The following is a 14897-nucleotide window of genomic DNA, read 5'->3' as shown; positions in this document are numbered from 1 at the left end:
ACGTCGATCCCATTCCCAGCCCTGGACTGACTATATGAAGCATAACAAGTCCCAGAACAATGACATCCTGACTTATTCTGCACACGTTGATCCCATTCCCAGCCCTGGACTGACTATATGAAGCATAACAAGTCCCAGAGCAATGACATCCTGATATCTGCTGCACACGTCGATCCAATTCCCAGCCCTGGACTGACTATATGAAGCATAACAAGTCCCAGAGCAATGACATCCTGACATCTGCTGCACACGTCGATCCAATTCCCAGCCCTGGACTAATTATATAAAGCATAACAAGTCCCAGAGCAATGACATCCTGACTTCTGCTGCACACATCAATCCCATTCCCAGCCCTGGACTGACTATATGAAGCATAACAAGTCCCAGAGCAATGACATCCTGACTTCTGCTGCACATGTCGATCCCATTCCCAGCCCTGGACTGACTATATGAAGCATACCAAGTCCCAGAGCAATGACATCCTGACTTCTGCTGCACATGTCAATCCCATTTCTAGCCCTGGACTGACTATATGAAGCATAACAAGTCCCAGAACACTGACATCCTGACTTCTGCTGCACACATCGATCCCATTCCCAACCCTGGACTGACTATATGAAGCATAACAAGTCCCAGAGCAATGACATCCTGACTTCTGCTGCACATATCGATCCCATTCCCAAACCTGGACTGACTATATGCAGCATAACAAGTCCCAGAGCAATGATATCCTGACTTCTGCTGCACATGTCAATCCCATTCCCAGCCCTGGACTGACTATATGAAGCATAACAAGTCCCAGAGCAATGACATCCTGACTTCTGCTGCACACGTCGATCCCATTCCCAGCCCTGGACTGACTATATGAAGCATAACAAGTCCCAGAGCAATGACATCCTTACTTCTGCTGCACTCGTCAATCCCATTCCCAACCCTGGACTGACTATATGAAGCATAACAAGTCCCAAAGCAATGACATCCTGACTTCTGCTGCACACGTCAATCCCATTCCCAACCCTGGACTGACTATATGCAGCATAACAAGTCCCAGAGCAATGACATCCTGACTTCTGCTGCACATATCGATCCCATTCCCAAACCTGGACTGACTATATGAAGCATAATAAGTCCCAGAACACTGACATCCTGACTTCTGCTGCACACGTTGATCCCATTCCTAGCCCTGGACTGACTATATGAAGCATAACAAGTCCCAGAGCAATGACATCCTGAATACTGCTGCACACGTCGATCCCATTCCCAGCCCTGGACTGACTATATGAAGCATAACAAGTCCCAGAGCAATGACATCCTGACATCTGCTGCACATATCGATCCCATTCCCAAACCTGGACTGACTATATGAAGCATAACAAGTCCCAGAACACTGACATCCTGACTTCTGCTGCACACGTAGATCCCATTCCCAACCCTGGACTGACTATATGAAGCATAACAAGTCCCAGAGCAATGACATCCTGACATCTGCTGCACACGTCGATCCAATTCCCAGCCCTGGACTGACTATATGAAGCATAACAAGTCCCAGAGCAATGACATCCTGACATCTGCTGCACACGTCAATCCAATTCCCAGCCCTGGACTAATTATATAAAGCATAACAAGTCCCAGAGCAATGACATCCTGACTTCTGCTGCACACGTCAATCCCATTCCCAACCCTGGACTGACTATATGAAGCATAACAAGTCCCAGAGCAATGACATCCTGACTTCTGCTGCACATGTCGATCCCATTCCCAGCCCTGGACTGACTATATGAAGCATACCAAGTCCCAGAGCAATGACATCCTGACTTCTGCTGCACATGTCGATCCCATTCCCAGCCCTGGACTGACTATATGAAGCATACCAAGTCCCAGAGCAATGACATCCTGACTTCTGCTGCACATGTCAATCCCATTTCTAGCCCTGGACTGACTATATGAAGCATAACAAGTCCCAGAGCAATGACATCCTGACTTCTGCTGCACACGTCGACCCCATTCCCAACCCTGGACTGACTATATGAAGCATAACAAGTCCCAGAGCAATGACATCCTGACATCTGCTGCACACATCGATCCCATTCCCAACCCTGGACTGACTATATGAAGCATAACAAGTCCCAGAGCAATGACGTCCTGACTTCTGCTGCACACATCGATCCCATTCCCAGCCCTGGACTGACTTTATTATGCATAGCATCCTGACTTCTGCTGCAGTGGCAAAGTCTAACTGACAAAATAGTGTGCAAGTGAGTAGGGAGGCTGGCTGGTATCTTACTATTTTGGCAGTAAAACTGCTGTTCAGGAAATGCTGTTGAAAACAAAGAAAACCCTGAGAATCCCCTATGAGGAGATTGAATGGCCCAAAACCTGTCGGTTCTGTCAGATTTTAACTGCCTACTCCGATTCCCAACCCTGGACTGGCTGTATGAAGCATAACAAGTCCCAGAGCAATAACATCCTGACTTCTGCTGCACACGTCGATCCCATTCCCAACCCTGGACTGACTACATGAAGCATAACAAGTCCCACAGCAATGACATCCTGACTTCTGCTGCACACCTCAATCCCATTCCCAACCCTGGACTGACTATATGAAGCATAACAAGTCCCAGAGCAATGACATCCTGACTTCTGCTGCACACCTCAATCCCATTCCCAACCCTGGACTGACTATATGAAGCATAACAAGTCCCAGAGTAATGACATCCTGACTTCTGCTGCACACGTCGATCCCATTCCCAACCCTGGACTGACTATATGAAGCATAACAAGTCCCAGAACAATGACATCCTGACTTCTGCTGCACACGTCGATCCCATTCCCAACCCTGGACTGACTACATGAAGCATAACAAGTCCCACAGCAATGACATCCTGACTTCTGCTGCACACCTCAATCCCATTCCCAACCCTGGACTGACTATATGAAGCATAACAAGTCCCAGAGCAATGACATCCTGACTTCTGCTGCACACCTCAATCCCATTCCCAACCCTGGACTGACTATATGAAGCATAACAAGTCCCAGAGTAATGACATCCTGACTTCTGCTGCACACGTCGATCCCATTCCCAACCCTGGACTGACTATATGAAGCATAACAAGTCCCAGAACAATGACATCCTGACTTCTGCTGCACACGTCGATCCCATTCCCAACCCTGGACTGACTATATGAAGCATAACAAGTCCCAGAGCAATGACATCCTGACTTCTGCTGCACACATCGATCCCATTCCCAGCCCTGGACTGACTATATGAAGCATAACAAGTCCCAGAGCAAAGACATCCTGACTTCTGCTGCACACGTCGATCCCATTCCCAGCCCTGGACTGACTATATGAAGCATAACAAGTCCCAGAGCAAAGAGATCCTGACTTCTGCTGCACACGTCGATCCCATTCGCAGCCCTGGACTGACTATATGAAGCATAACAAGTCCCAGAACAATGACATCCTGACTTGTGCTGCACACGTCGATCCCATTCCCAACCCTGGACTAACTATATGAAGCATAACAAGTCCCAAAGCAATGACATCCTGACTTCTGCTGCAGTGGCAAAGTCTAACTGACAAAATAGTGTGCAAGTGATTAGGGAGGCCGGCTGCTATCTTACTATTTTGGCAGTAAAACTGCTGTTCAGGAAATGCTGTTGAAAACAAAGAAAACCCTGAGAATCCCCTATGAGGAGATTGACTGGCCCAAAACCTGTCGGTTCTGTCAGATTTTAACTGCCTACATTTTTCACGATAGTGGTCTTTTAACTAACTCTGCAAATTTGGTAATTCTAGCATGTACAGGGCTTTGCTATTAACTGCTAACGTCGGCGGTCATTGAGATCTCTTTTAAAAACATTAAAATAGCATTTGAGTGCAATACATATTTTTTGGCATTTTTTTCACCATTAATCCTCCTCTGCCCGCCATGCCACTGTCCGGGTTTTTTTTATAAGAGACAAGACAATTAACATTCATATGTTAGCATTTAGTTAATAATGCATTCCCAGCTATATACCATTATTAACTTTAACTAATGATGCATTAGATGCTATATATACACCATTGTGCAAAAATGTTTTTGCTTAAAGATAACCTTAAGTCCAAAAAAAAAATGAGATGAACTCACCTGGGGCTTCCCTCAGCCCCCTGCAGCCGATCGGTGCCCTCGCAGCTCCGCTCCGATGCCTCTGGACCCGCCGGCGACGACTTCCGGTTTCGCCGTCACCGGCCGACAGGCATGGGAACGCGAGTGATTGTTCGGAGGTCGCAATAGCAGCATAGGGGGCGATATACAGGCTGGGAACGCGAACAATCACTCGCGTTCCCATGCCTGTCGGCCGGTGACGGCGAAACCGGAAGTCGTCGCCGGCGGGTCCAGAGGCATCGGAGCGTAGCTGCGAGGGCACCAATCGGCTGCAGGGGGCTGAGGGAAGCCCCAGGTGAGTTCATCTCATTTTTTGGGGGGGACTTAAGGTTCACTTTAACATACATGTAAACTGATTGATCGGCACATGCAAGTCCACTTCTACACCTCCAGATTATCCAGTATATTTACTGCTCAAGTTGAAATCGCATTAACTGTATAAATCTGCAATAAATACATCAATATGCATACATTTGCAATAAATGCACAAACTTGCATGCATTTGCAATCAATGCATAATCTACCATGAATGCAGTATTGCCTATAATAATGATATCCCTTACCACCTTTACATGTAATAAATACATAATCTTGCATAAATCTGGAATAAGTGCATACATTTGCAATAAATGCACATTCTGCCATAAATGCAGCAATGCTGATATTCATCATACATTTTACCACCTTTAGGTTAGATTTCATTAATAATGCATTATATTAGCAGTGTGTTACATGCTATAAGTGCATACATACTTGCAGAAGGACACGCCCACAAACATGGCCTGGTTATTATCCCATGTGAAGCACCTCTAAAACCAGAGCTAAGATGCCAAAGGGATGAAGGTTAAAGGACACCCAAGGTGAAAAAAAAGTATGAAATAAACAATCGTATCTATCCTCCTTCTCCTAAAAATGACTTTGAGGTCGCATTCACAGCGGGGCGTTATGGTCGCGCGTTATAAAGTCTTATAACGCAGCTTACCGCTCTGCAATGCTAATTCTATGGGCCATTCACAGTGTGACGTTAAAGTCCTGGGAGGATCAGCGTGATGACGTAGGAACACGTAATGCGTTTCACCAATGGGCTTCTTCAGAAAGTCTATTACACAGTTTCCCCCCCCCCCCCCTCTCCCTTTTATATCTCCGCGTGGCCAATCTGCATATTCATAAAGTGTTTGCAAACCAATAGGTGTGAACTTCCGATGAGCACCAACTAGTGGCCTTTTCCGAGAATGCAGACTTTGCTTTTGCTTATAGGAAAACCTTTAGATTCATATCGCTATTTAAGCCAAACGGTTGCATTATGTTACATCTATAAATCCAGAGCGATTCTCCAAAAGCAAAGTCTGCATTCTTAGAAAAGGCCACTAGTTGGAGCTCATCGGAAGTTCACACCTATTGGTTTGCAAACAGTTTATGAATATGCAGATTGGCCACGCGGAGATATGAAAGAGAGAGAGGGGGGCGAATCTGCGTAATACACATCTGAAGAAGCCTATTGGCAAAACGCGTCACGTGTTCCTACGTCATCACGCTGATCCTCCCGGGCCTCCACTCTCTTCCCTCAAAGCCGTGCACCCAGATGCCGCCATCGCGCAAGGTTTAAATGATAGCCGCTGCCAAGCAGATCTGCGTGGAAGGGATTTGCAGCGGACTTTCAAATACACATACATGGCACGTGACTACCGGATCTGCTGGTTAAAAGGTATATAGGGGCATTTAGCTTGAGCTGGACTTTGCTGGCAGTCCCCGAGGGGGAGAAGCGCTTTACCGCTAGCCTTGTGGAAAACTTGCCTGCACCTATATTCTGGTTGCTTGCATGGCTGAGGGGTTGTGCACGTGATGAGAGCGTACTTCATATGGAAAGAGGCGTGCTAATGAGCACATGGGTTGGATTGGAAAATAGCATGAACTGGTGACAAATATAACTGATGCTACAAGATATCCTTAAGGCTGGGTGCACACATAGCAGAAACGCTAGCGTTGCGTAAAACGCTGCGTTTCATGCAGCAATGTTAGTCAATGGGACACAGAAAAAGATGCAGAGACCTGCGATTTACGGTATGCGTTTTGCAAACGCTGGTTTTGTTGCATATTATGCAGGCTGGCTGCCAAAACGCACATAATGAAAGTCTATGGTGATGTATATGCATAGCGTTTTAATGCGTTTTACGTGCGTTTTTTAATTATTAAATGTTGATGGTGTATTTCTGCTTCCTCTTTACTTCCTGGTTATTTCGGATAAAGGGCAGGTAAAAAAAAATTGCAGTCAAAACGCATGCAAAACGCAAATGCGCTTTCAATTAGCAGACCGCAAATGCACCGAAACGCAACAAAAATGCAAACAAACCCAGTAAAATCGCACCTGTGATTCTCAAATGCGAAATGAAAAACGCAATTCAAAAACGAAAACGCACCCCTATAAAACGCACCTTTTTCACACTATGTCATATGTGAGCCCAGCCTAAAGGGGCCTGAAGAGAAATGAATACCGGTAAACTGTTATCAATAGGTGCACCTATATGGAAAGCTTCTGGGTTACCCCTATCATTGCATCACTATATTCAAGAGAGTTTTACATGGTTTTAGACGTTTGTGAGATTTAGCTGGCATTAGGTTATATTTAAAGGGACACTGTAGGGGGGTCAGGGGAAAATGAGTTGAAGTTACCCGGGGCTTCTAATGGTCCCCCGCAGACATCCTGTGCCCACGCAGCCACTCCCCAATGCTCAGGCCCCGCCTCTGGTTCACTTCTGGAATTTCAGACTTTAAAGTCTGAAAACCACTGCGCCTGCATTGCCGTGTCCTCACTCCCGCTGATGGCACCAGGAGCGTACTGCACAGGCCCAGTATGATCTGTGCCTGCACCGCGCGCTCCTGGTGACATCATGGGAAGCGAGGACATGGCAACACAGGCGCAGTGGCTTTCAGACTTTAAAGTCTGAAATTCCAGAAGTGAACCGGAGGCGGGGCCAGAGCATTGAGGAGTGGCTGCGTGGGCACAGGATGTCTGCGGGGGACCATTAGAAGCCCCGGGTAACTTCAACTCATTTTCCCCTGATCCCCTACAGTATCCCTTTAAATAAAAGGTTTATACTTGTTGATTTCCTAGGCTCCCTATGCTTTATAAATAATTGTGATGTCAATATAGGTGAAACGGTACAAATATAGATAGGTTGATATCCTGCATAATTTGTTTGTTGTTGAAGAAAAAAAAGTCCCCGTACTAAAAGTATTTTAAGTGAACAAAATGCAGGTCTGTGGAGTTGGTACAAAAATCATCCGACTTCAACACTTCCGTTTATGAAACCTCCAACTCCAGGGACCCACAACTGCTCCGACTCTTCATTTCCGACTCCACAGCCCTGAAAAAATGAGTATTTTGCAGTTCTCCCCTCTTCCTCATATAATATTGAGCTGAGCTGCCCAGTGACTTTGTCATGGGTTATATTGGTGTACAGGCACAAGGCATTGGTCACACCCATTGGTGTAGCATCCAATATCCCAATTCTTTCTACCTGAGACAAGCTAAAACGTCACAGGAAATGTGAGAGCACCATGCGCCACCAATAGGATGTTATGTGAATTACGGCTTTAGTGGCTCTCAGTCATTTGGGCACCGACTTTTGATAAGTTACGTTATAACAGCATAATTTGGCCCCAGGAAATAGCTGGCAGCTGAATTACTTCTTACCCCAAAGTCCACAGCGACTTGGAGGGGGAATAGCAATTAACACCGCCGGGACTTTTGCAGGAACAGGGTGAGCCTTTTAATGGCTTTGCCCTGCACCCAAATTTCTAGATGCCTTAATTACATGCATGCTCTTTCTACCTACTGCAATAAATGCCTTGTATCTTTAAAGAGGAGCTGTCAGCCATACTATCGCATAAAAAACCACGTATGAAAGTAGATAAATACTTGCTCTACTTACATAACAGATGTATTGCACAATCACATTTTGATTTTAGTGATTTTTCTATAGTAAAAAAATTGAAAATCCTTCTTAGCATTTTCCATCTTGACTGTGTCTTTTTTTAAACCAATCCTGACATCATTTCCTCCCTTACTCTCCTCTGCCTGATTGTATATGCATTGCCCGCCCTCCTCCCAGTCTTCAGACACTCCCACCCAGCTCTGCAGTAGAAAGTGCATTGTCATAAATCATCATTGTGTGACTTTGCAGAGCTGGCTTATTTGTATGGACAGATTTCAGCAGCTGCTGGGGTGAGTGATTTTATCAGCTTCTCAGCATGAGAGTTATTGGCTAATTGTGCGGCAGATGTACCAAATAAGAGGCAGGGAAACGGGGGAATGATGTTTCATGGAGAAGAGAAGAGTGATTTTGAACTTTTGAATTGCCTGATTAGCATCCTTATTACTTGTTTACCAGATAAAAATGAAGAATTGATTTTTGATGTTATGCCCGACAGTTACTCTTTAACCTCTTGCCGCCCGCGTCACGCCAATGGGCGTGGCCGCGGCGGCAGCCCCAGGACCGCCTAACGCCGATTGGCATAAAGTCCTGGGGCTCTGTTTTGCAGGAGATCGAGCGCAGGCTGCGCGCGCATCTCCTGCTTGCCCCGCCTTCGGCTATCGCCGCTCGGGAGACTGTTAGACGGCGTGATCGCCGTCTATTTAGCCTGTGCAGAGCTGCGATAAGCAGCAGCGCTGCACTGGGGACAGCCGTGTGACACGGCTGTCCCCCTGGGGGACAAGAGAGCGTTCAGCTCTCATAGGCAGAAGCCTATGACAGCCGATCGCTGTAATTGGCTGGCTGTGGGGAGGGAGGGATGGGGTTTAAAGAAACAGCCTTTTTTAAAAAAAAAAAACACAAACGAAAATATTGATGAAAAAAAAAAAACATGGGGGGAGCGATCAGACCCCACCAACAGAGTTGTGCGGCCCTGCAGCTTGGCCTTAAAGCTGCAGTGGCCAATTTTACTCAAAATGGCCTGGTCACTAGGGGGGTTTAGCCCTGCAGTCCTCAAGAGGTTAAGGACAAACATACCAGCAGATTAAGGAACTGGTCCAGACACTTCCCTAAACGATGAACACAGAATAAGAAGTAAAGCCAATAATGAGAATGAGTAAGGCCTGGGACCCACTAGCAGCGATTTTCTGAGCGCTTGTGATTTGAGAAAAACTCTTGCTGATGTAATGATATGGGGGATTAAATATCACATCCCTCAAGTGGGATCACACCCATAGCATTATATTAGCAAGAGCTTTTCAAATCACAAAGCGCTTACAAAAGGCTTAGAAAAGTGCTGCTAGTGGGTTCCAGGCCTAAAGCATATATTATATATATACAGTAAAGGAGGTGACATGGCTAACCAGGAATATATGAGTGTAATAGATAGAAGACATGGACAACTTCCACAAAAGCTGCCTATGTTTTTATGATAATAAAAAGTGGTGAGATTGTTACACTGCGGAGGTTTCTATTTGTCTCAGGTGATTATGCTGGAGGCCGGAGCTTAGAAACAGAGTGGTGGTTTGTGGTGAGAGAGACCCTAAACTTCCAATCTGTGCAGCTAGTCCCGGTCACTAGGGTCCTTCAGTCTGAGGAGTCCCCACTGTTGGTTGTGGTGGGGGGCTGTCACCTGTGTGACCTGCAGACAACTACATCCAGCAAGCAGACAAGTGTATGCAGGACCTGTCTGAGGGCAGAAAGCATGGACTAGTTGCGCCATATGTTGCTTATATTGATTTGAACATTGTCTATGTAGTTGAAAGGTGGAGCACCTGTATTATGTTGTGACACCTGGTAAATTGTATTTGTTATAAAATTAGTTTAGCCAAATGCAACACTGAATGTAGTGATGTGTTCTGTTGCAGTACGGAGGGGGAGGGGAGGCAGAGGGACAGACATGATGGGGTGAGTGGGAAGAAGGGCGGATCCCCAGGCTGGCAGACGGAGTTGGGTTGGCGCTGTACACATAGGCGGTCATTTTTGCCCACCTTGGCCCCATTTTATCTAGCGTGTGTAGGGGCCTTCAGCTGTAGGGAGGGTCAGCGAGATGGAAATAACTTTATCTTGTATGCAAATGTAATGCAAATTGTATGCAGATAAACACATTTGTAAGGAAATACATTTAATTGAATTCCAAGCTAAATAAAATGTTCTGGCAAGCCAAAGTTATAGTCATGTGATTGGCTGCCTGTAATGAGCACAACCTTCTGCAGTTCTGTGTCAGGCTGGTGACAAATCTGACTGATGCAAATTGTATGCTAATTGTATGCAAAGTTATGCAGCTGCTGCATCTGTTTCATTTCTAATCTGTGTAAACTTTGCATCAACTTGGAATTCTCAGCAGCTCAGTGACCCTCCCTAATGATAATTGCTCCTCCCTTCAGAATTCTCTAACAGGAAGTGATGATGTTTCTCTATTTGCAGGGCGGAGTCCCGGCATCAGAAACCTCTCAGAGACTCGTCTCTCTGTATCCACAGACTGTACAACGGATGGTGATGTCACTGGACAAGAGTCTCCTGCAGATATCCTGGTGACCCCAAATATTCCCCCAGACTCCCCTCACCTGTCTAACCCTGAGGGGCTACACACCCAGCGCAGCACTCCCTCTGCTGGAGGGTCTTATTCCTGTTCCACATGTGGGAAATGTTTTGTTTCTAAATCACTTCTTGTCATACATGAGAGATCTCACACTGGTGAGAAGCCCTATTCGTGTACTGAGTGTGGGAAATGTTTTGGTTGTAAATCAAACCTTGTTGCACATGAAAGATCTCACACTGGTGAGAAGCCCTATTCGTGTGCTGAGTGTGGGAAATGTTTTGGTTGTAAATCAAACCTTGTTGCACATGAAAGATCTCACACTGGTGAGAAGCCCTATTCGTGTTCTGAGTGTGGGAAATGTTTTGTGCGGAAATCAAAACTTGTCAGACATCAGATATCTCACATTGGTGAAAGGCCCTATTCATGTGCTGAGTGTGAGAAATGTTTTGCTCATAAATCACATCTTGTCACACATGAGAGATCCCATACTGGTGAGAAGCCCTATTCGTGTACTGAGTGTGGGAAATGTTTTGGTTGTAAATCAAACCTTGTTGCACATGAAAGATCTCACACTGGTGAGAAGCCCTATTCGTGTGCTGAGTGTGGGAAATGTTTTGGTTGTAAATCAAACCTTGTTGCACATGAAAGATCTCACACTTGTGAGAAGCCCTATTCGTGTTCTGAGTGTGGGAAATGTTTTGTGCGAAAATCAAAACTTGTCAGACATCAGATATCTCACACTGGTGAAAGGCCCTATTCATGTGCTGAGTGTGAGAAATGTTTTGCTCATAAATCACATCTTGTCACACATGAGAGATCCCATACTGGTGAGAAGCCCTATGTATGTGCTGAGTGTGGGAATTGTTTTGGGTGTAAATCACATCTTCTTAGTCATAAGAGATCTCACACTGGTGAGACGCCGTATTTATGTTCTGAGTGTGGGAAATGTTTTGCACACAAATCAAATCTTGTCACTCATGAGAGAACTCACACTGGTGAGAAACCCTACTCATGTGCGGAGTGTGGGAAAAGTTTTGGGAGCAAATCACATCTTGTCAGACATGAGAAATCTCACACTGGTGAGAAGCCCTATTCATGTGCAGAGTGTGGGAAATGTTTTGTACAGAAATCACACCTTGTTTATCATGAGAGATCTCACACTAGTAAGAAGCCCTATTCATTTGCAGCACGGAGTCCCGGCATCAGGAACCTCTCAGGGACTCATCTCTCTGTATCCACAGACTGTAGAACGGATGATGATGTCACTGGACAAGAGTCTCCTGCAGAGACAGAGATTTATTACTCCAAATATTCACCCTGACTCCCCTCACCTGTCTAACCCTGAGGGGCCTCATACCCAGCACACCTCTCCCCCTGCTGGAGGGTCTCATTCCTGTTGCACGTGTGGAAAATCTTTTGTGCGGAAATCAAATCTTGTTACACATGAGAGATGCCATACTGGTGAGAAGCCCTATTCATGTGCTGAGTGTGAGAAATGCTTTGCGCGTAAATCAGACCTTGCCACACATGAGAGATCTCACACTGGTGAGAAGCCCTATTCATGTGCTGAGTGTGGGAAATGTTTTGCTCATAAATCACATCTTGTCACGCATGGGAAAACTCACACTGGCGAAAAGCCCTATTCATGTAATGTTTTGTACATAAATCACTCCTTGTTTATCATGAGAGATCTCACACTGGTGAGAAGCCCTATTCATGTGCTGAGTGTGGGAAATTTTTTGTATGCAAATCAAATCTTGTCATTCATGAGAGAACTCACACTGGTGAGAAACCCTATTCATGTGCTGAGTGTGGGACATATTTTCGGAGTAAATCACATCTTGTCACGCACGAGAGAACTCACACTTATCATGCGAGATCTCACACTGGTGAGAAGCCGTATTCATGTGCTGAGTGTGGGAAATGATTTGGATTTAAAGGAAGGCTTGTCAGACATGAGAGATCTCACATTGTTGAAAAACCATATTGATGTGCTGAGTGTGAGAAATAATTTGGGCATAAATTACATCTTATCAGATTTGAGAGTTCTGACACTGCTGAGAAGTGATACTCATGTGCTGAGTGTGGGTAATATTTTAGTGATAAAATAAACCTTGTGAGACATGAGAGATCTCGCTCACACTGGTGGTGTCAGGGAAACATAGCTTCTGATTCAGCTGAATTGGCCACAGCACACTGCTCTCCATCTCCCCAGCATAGCCGGAAGTAGGGAGGAAGGAGAGTGGAGTGCAGCAGCCAATAACAGGCTTGTTCAGCTCCGCTTATCCCTCTCTCATCACTAGTGAGGATTTCTGTTACTGCACTGAGAGTGGGAAATGTCTTGGCCATCTCATCACTGGTGAGAAGCTCTGTTACTGCACCGAGTGTGGGAAATGTCTTGGCCATCTCATCACTGGTGAGAAGCTCTGTTACTGCACTGAGTGTGGGAAATATCTTGGCCATAAGTGTTCTATTACAATGTGTCTCTGAATTCTTGCAAAGTGCATACATAAGAATATATAGATTAATCTCATGTCCATTAAATTAGGAACTCTCAAATCCTTTACTCAACTCCAGAATTCCATATTCCAGTCTCTGAATTTTTAACATACAACCAATTGAAACATTTATGGGCTTCCATACACCATTCTCTCCCTAACATCCCTAAAACTGTATTTCAATTTGTCAGAGCATCTACTCTTCCTAAAAAAGGTATCTCCTTATGCTACCTGGATATCCTTAGGTCTTCAAATTACCAACTTAAGTAATATATACGCTTCTGGTCTCATGAATTATCAATTAATATATCTCTTGAACAACTACAAGGTGCCTCTTCCCGCATATCTAGATATTCCAGATGTACCACTCACAGGGAAACATTTCAAAAACTTCTATTTCATTGGTATGTCACTCCTCTACACCTAGCAAAACATAAAGAGAATCAATCGCCAGACTGTTGGAGAACATGTGGATCCTTAGGATCACTCCCCCATATATTCTGGTATTGCAAACATATAAGAAACCTTTGGAGAGAAATCTATATATTACCTCTCACATCTGGTCCTCATTTACCCTAACCCCACAACTAGCCATACTACATATAGGATTAGACACAATACCAACTCTGTACCGTCTAGAAATCTCCCAAATTTTATGTGCTACACGTCATCTGATTGTAATCAATTGGGGGACTCCTACCTCCCCCTCCTTGGAACAGACTCTTGCTCTAGCAACAGCTAATATCAGTATGGAAAAGACCATACGTACACTACTTTATTAATCTCATGCTAGTGATATGAGCATATGCTACCTCTCTACGCATAGTCGTATCTCCCATCATCACGCTTCAACAATAATAGACATGGGGAACTCTATCCCCCATTCTCAAACTCCCGTGAGTGTACCCACTCAAACCCACCCACTTATTCCTCTACTAACCAGCCTCCTTGTATAAGATGTTCAACCTCTAACCTGTTGATCTCCTTAATGTTGTGGTTTTATGCTGAGCACTTCTGTTTATATACAGTGACAAAATAAATAATAATTTGCCAACTGTAAGCAGCGTTATTTGTGTTTTTATATTCCAATTCTGTTCTGGCCCAGATGTACTACTGTGAAAACGTTTGACAATAAAAATTAATGGTGAAAAAAAAAAAAAGGTAGGAACTCTCATGACTATTGATTGGAATCTATCAGGATCCAATAGAACTGTCCAGGTAATACAAATCTGCTTCAAAACGGAAAATAAATCCATGAATAAATTATTATAATCATTAGTCATGAGAGCTCCTAATTAGTGGATATAACTGCGCATGTGCTGCCTGGCTGCGTGTCGCCAGGAGTGCAGGCGCAGAACGCTCCAGGCAATGTAAACTGGCCCTCGAAAAATCCTCCAGTTGGAGCCAGTCCGCGCATGCACAGTCTGGCCAGGCGCGCCCCCCTGTTTTACTGCCATCGTTGGGAGCATTCTGCACCTGTGCAATACACTCCAGGCAAAGTGAATGCGTCGGGGAATGCTCCTGGCCGGACTGTGCATGCGCTGACTGGCCCCAACTGGAGGCTTTTTTGGGGGACAGTTGCGGGTGAAGGAGAAGGCGACTGAGGACGATGAGGGAGCGATCAGGCCAGAGGGAGCTGAAGCAGCTTCATCCCAGGTACACTCTCCCTCTTTATTATCTTAGGAGGTATGAAAAAGTGTCTAGTGAAACTAGTTTGGCTTATTGAGTGCAGGGTG

The 14897-nt window shown here is 45.2% G+C and overlaps 2 protein-coding genes across 2 annotated transcripts in view; both read left to right on the top strand.

Annotated features, from left to right (window-relative positions):
• LOC137535456 (oocyte zinc finger protein XlCOF7.1-like) overlaps nucleotides 1–12082 on the top strand; it is a 35535-nt gene extending 23453 nt beyond the window's left edge. Inside the window, exon 7 of the mRNA XM_068257288.1 lies at nucleotides 10549–12082. Within this exon, the coding sequence (XP_068113389.1) occupies nucleotides 10549–11984 (1436 nt within the window). The 3' untranslated portion in view covers nucleotides 11985–12082. The remainder of the gene's footprint in view (nucleotides 1–10548) is intronic.
• A 24-nt stretch (nucleotides 12083–12106) lies between these two features.
• LOC137537204 (zinc finger protein 625-like) lies at nucleotides 12107–12590 on the top strand. Its single transcript, XM_068259311.1, has 3 exons — nucleotides 12107–12124; nucleotides 12196–12320; nucleotides 12353–12590. The coding sequence occupies exons 1-3, from the start codon at nucleotides 12107–12109 to the stop codon at nucleotides 12588–12590; spliced, it is 381 nt and encodes a 126-aa protein (XP_068115412.1).
• Nucleotides 12591–14897: the final 2307 nt, after the last annotated feature.

This window comes from Hyperolius riggenbachi, chromosome 10, assembly GCF_040937935.1.
Source record: "Hyperolius riggenbachi isolate aHypRig1 chromosome 10, aHypRig1.pri, whole genome shotgun sequence".
NCBI classification, from domain to species: Eukaryota; Metazoa; Chordata; class Amphibia; order Anura; family Hyperoliidae; genus Hyperolius; species Hyperolius riggenbachi.
This window is presented reverse-complemented; position numbering and strand designations above follow the sequence as displayed.

Excerpts from the sequence above, each read along its gene's own strand:
- LOC137537204 (XM_068259311.1), top strand. Across the intron at positions 12,321-12,352 it reads CCCTATTCATGTAATGTTTT|ATCTCACACTGGTGAGAAGC; the intron begins GTACATAAATCA and ends TTATCATGAGAG.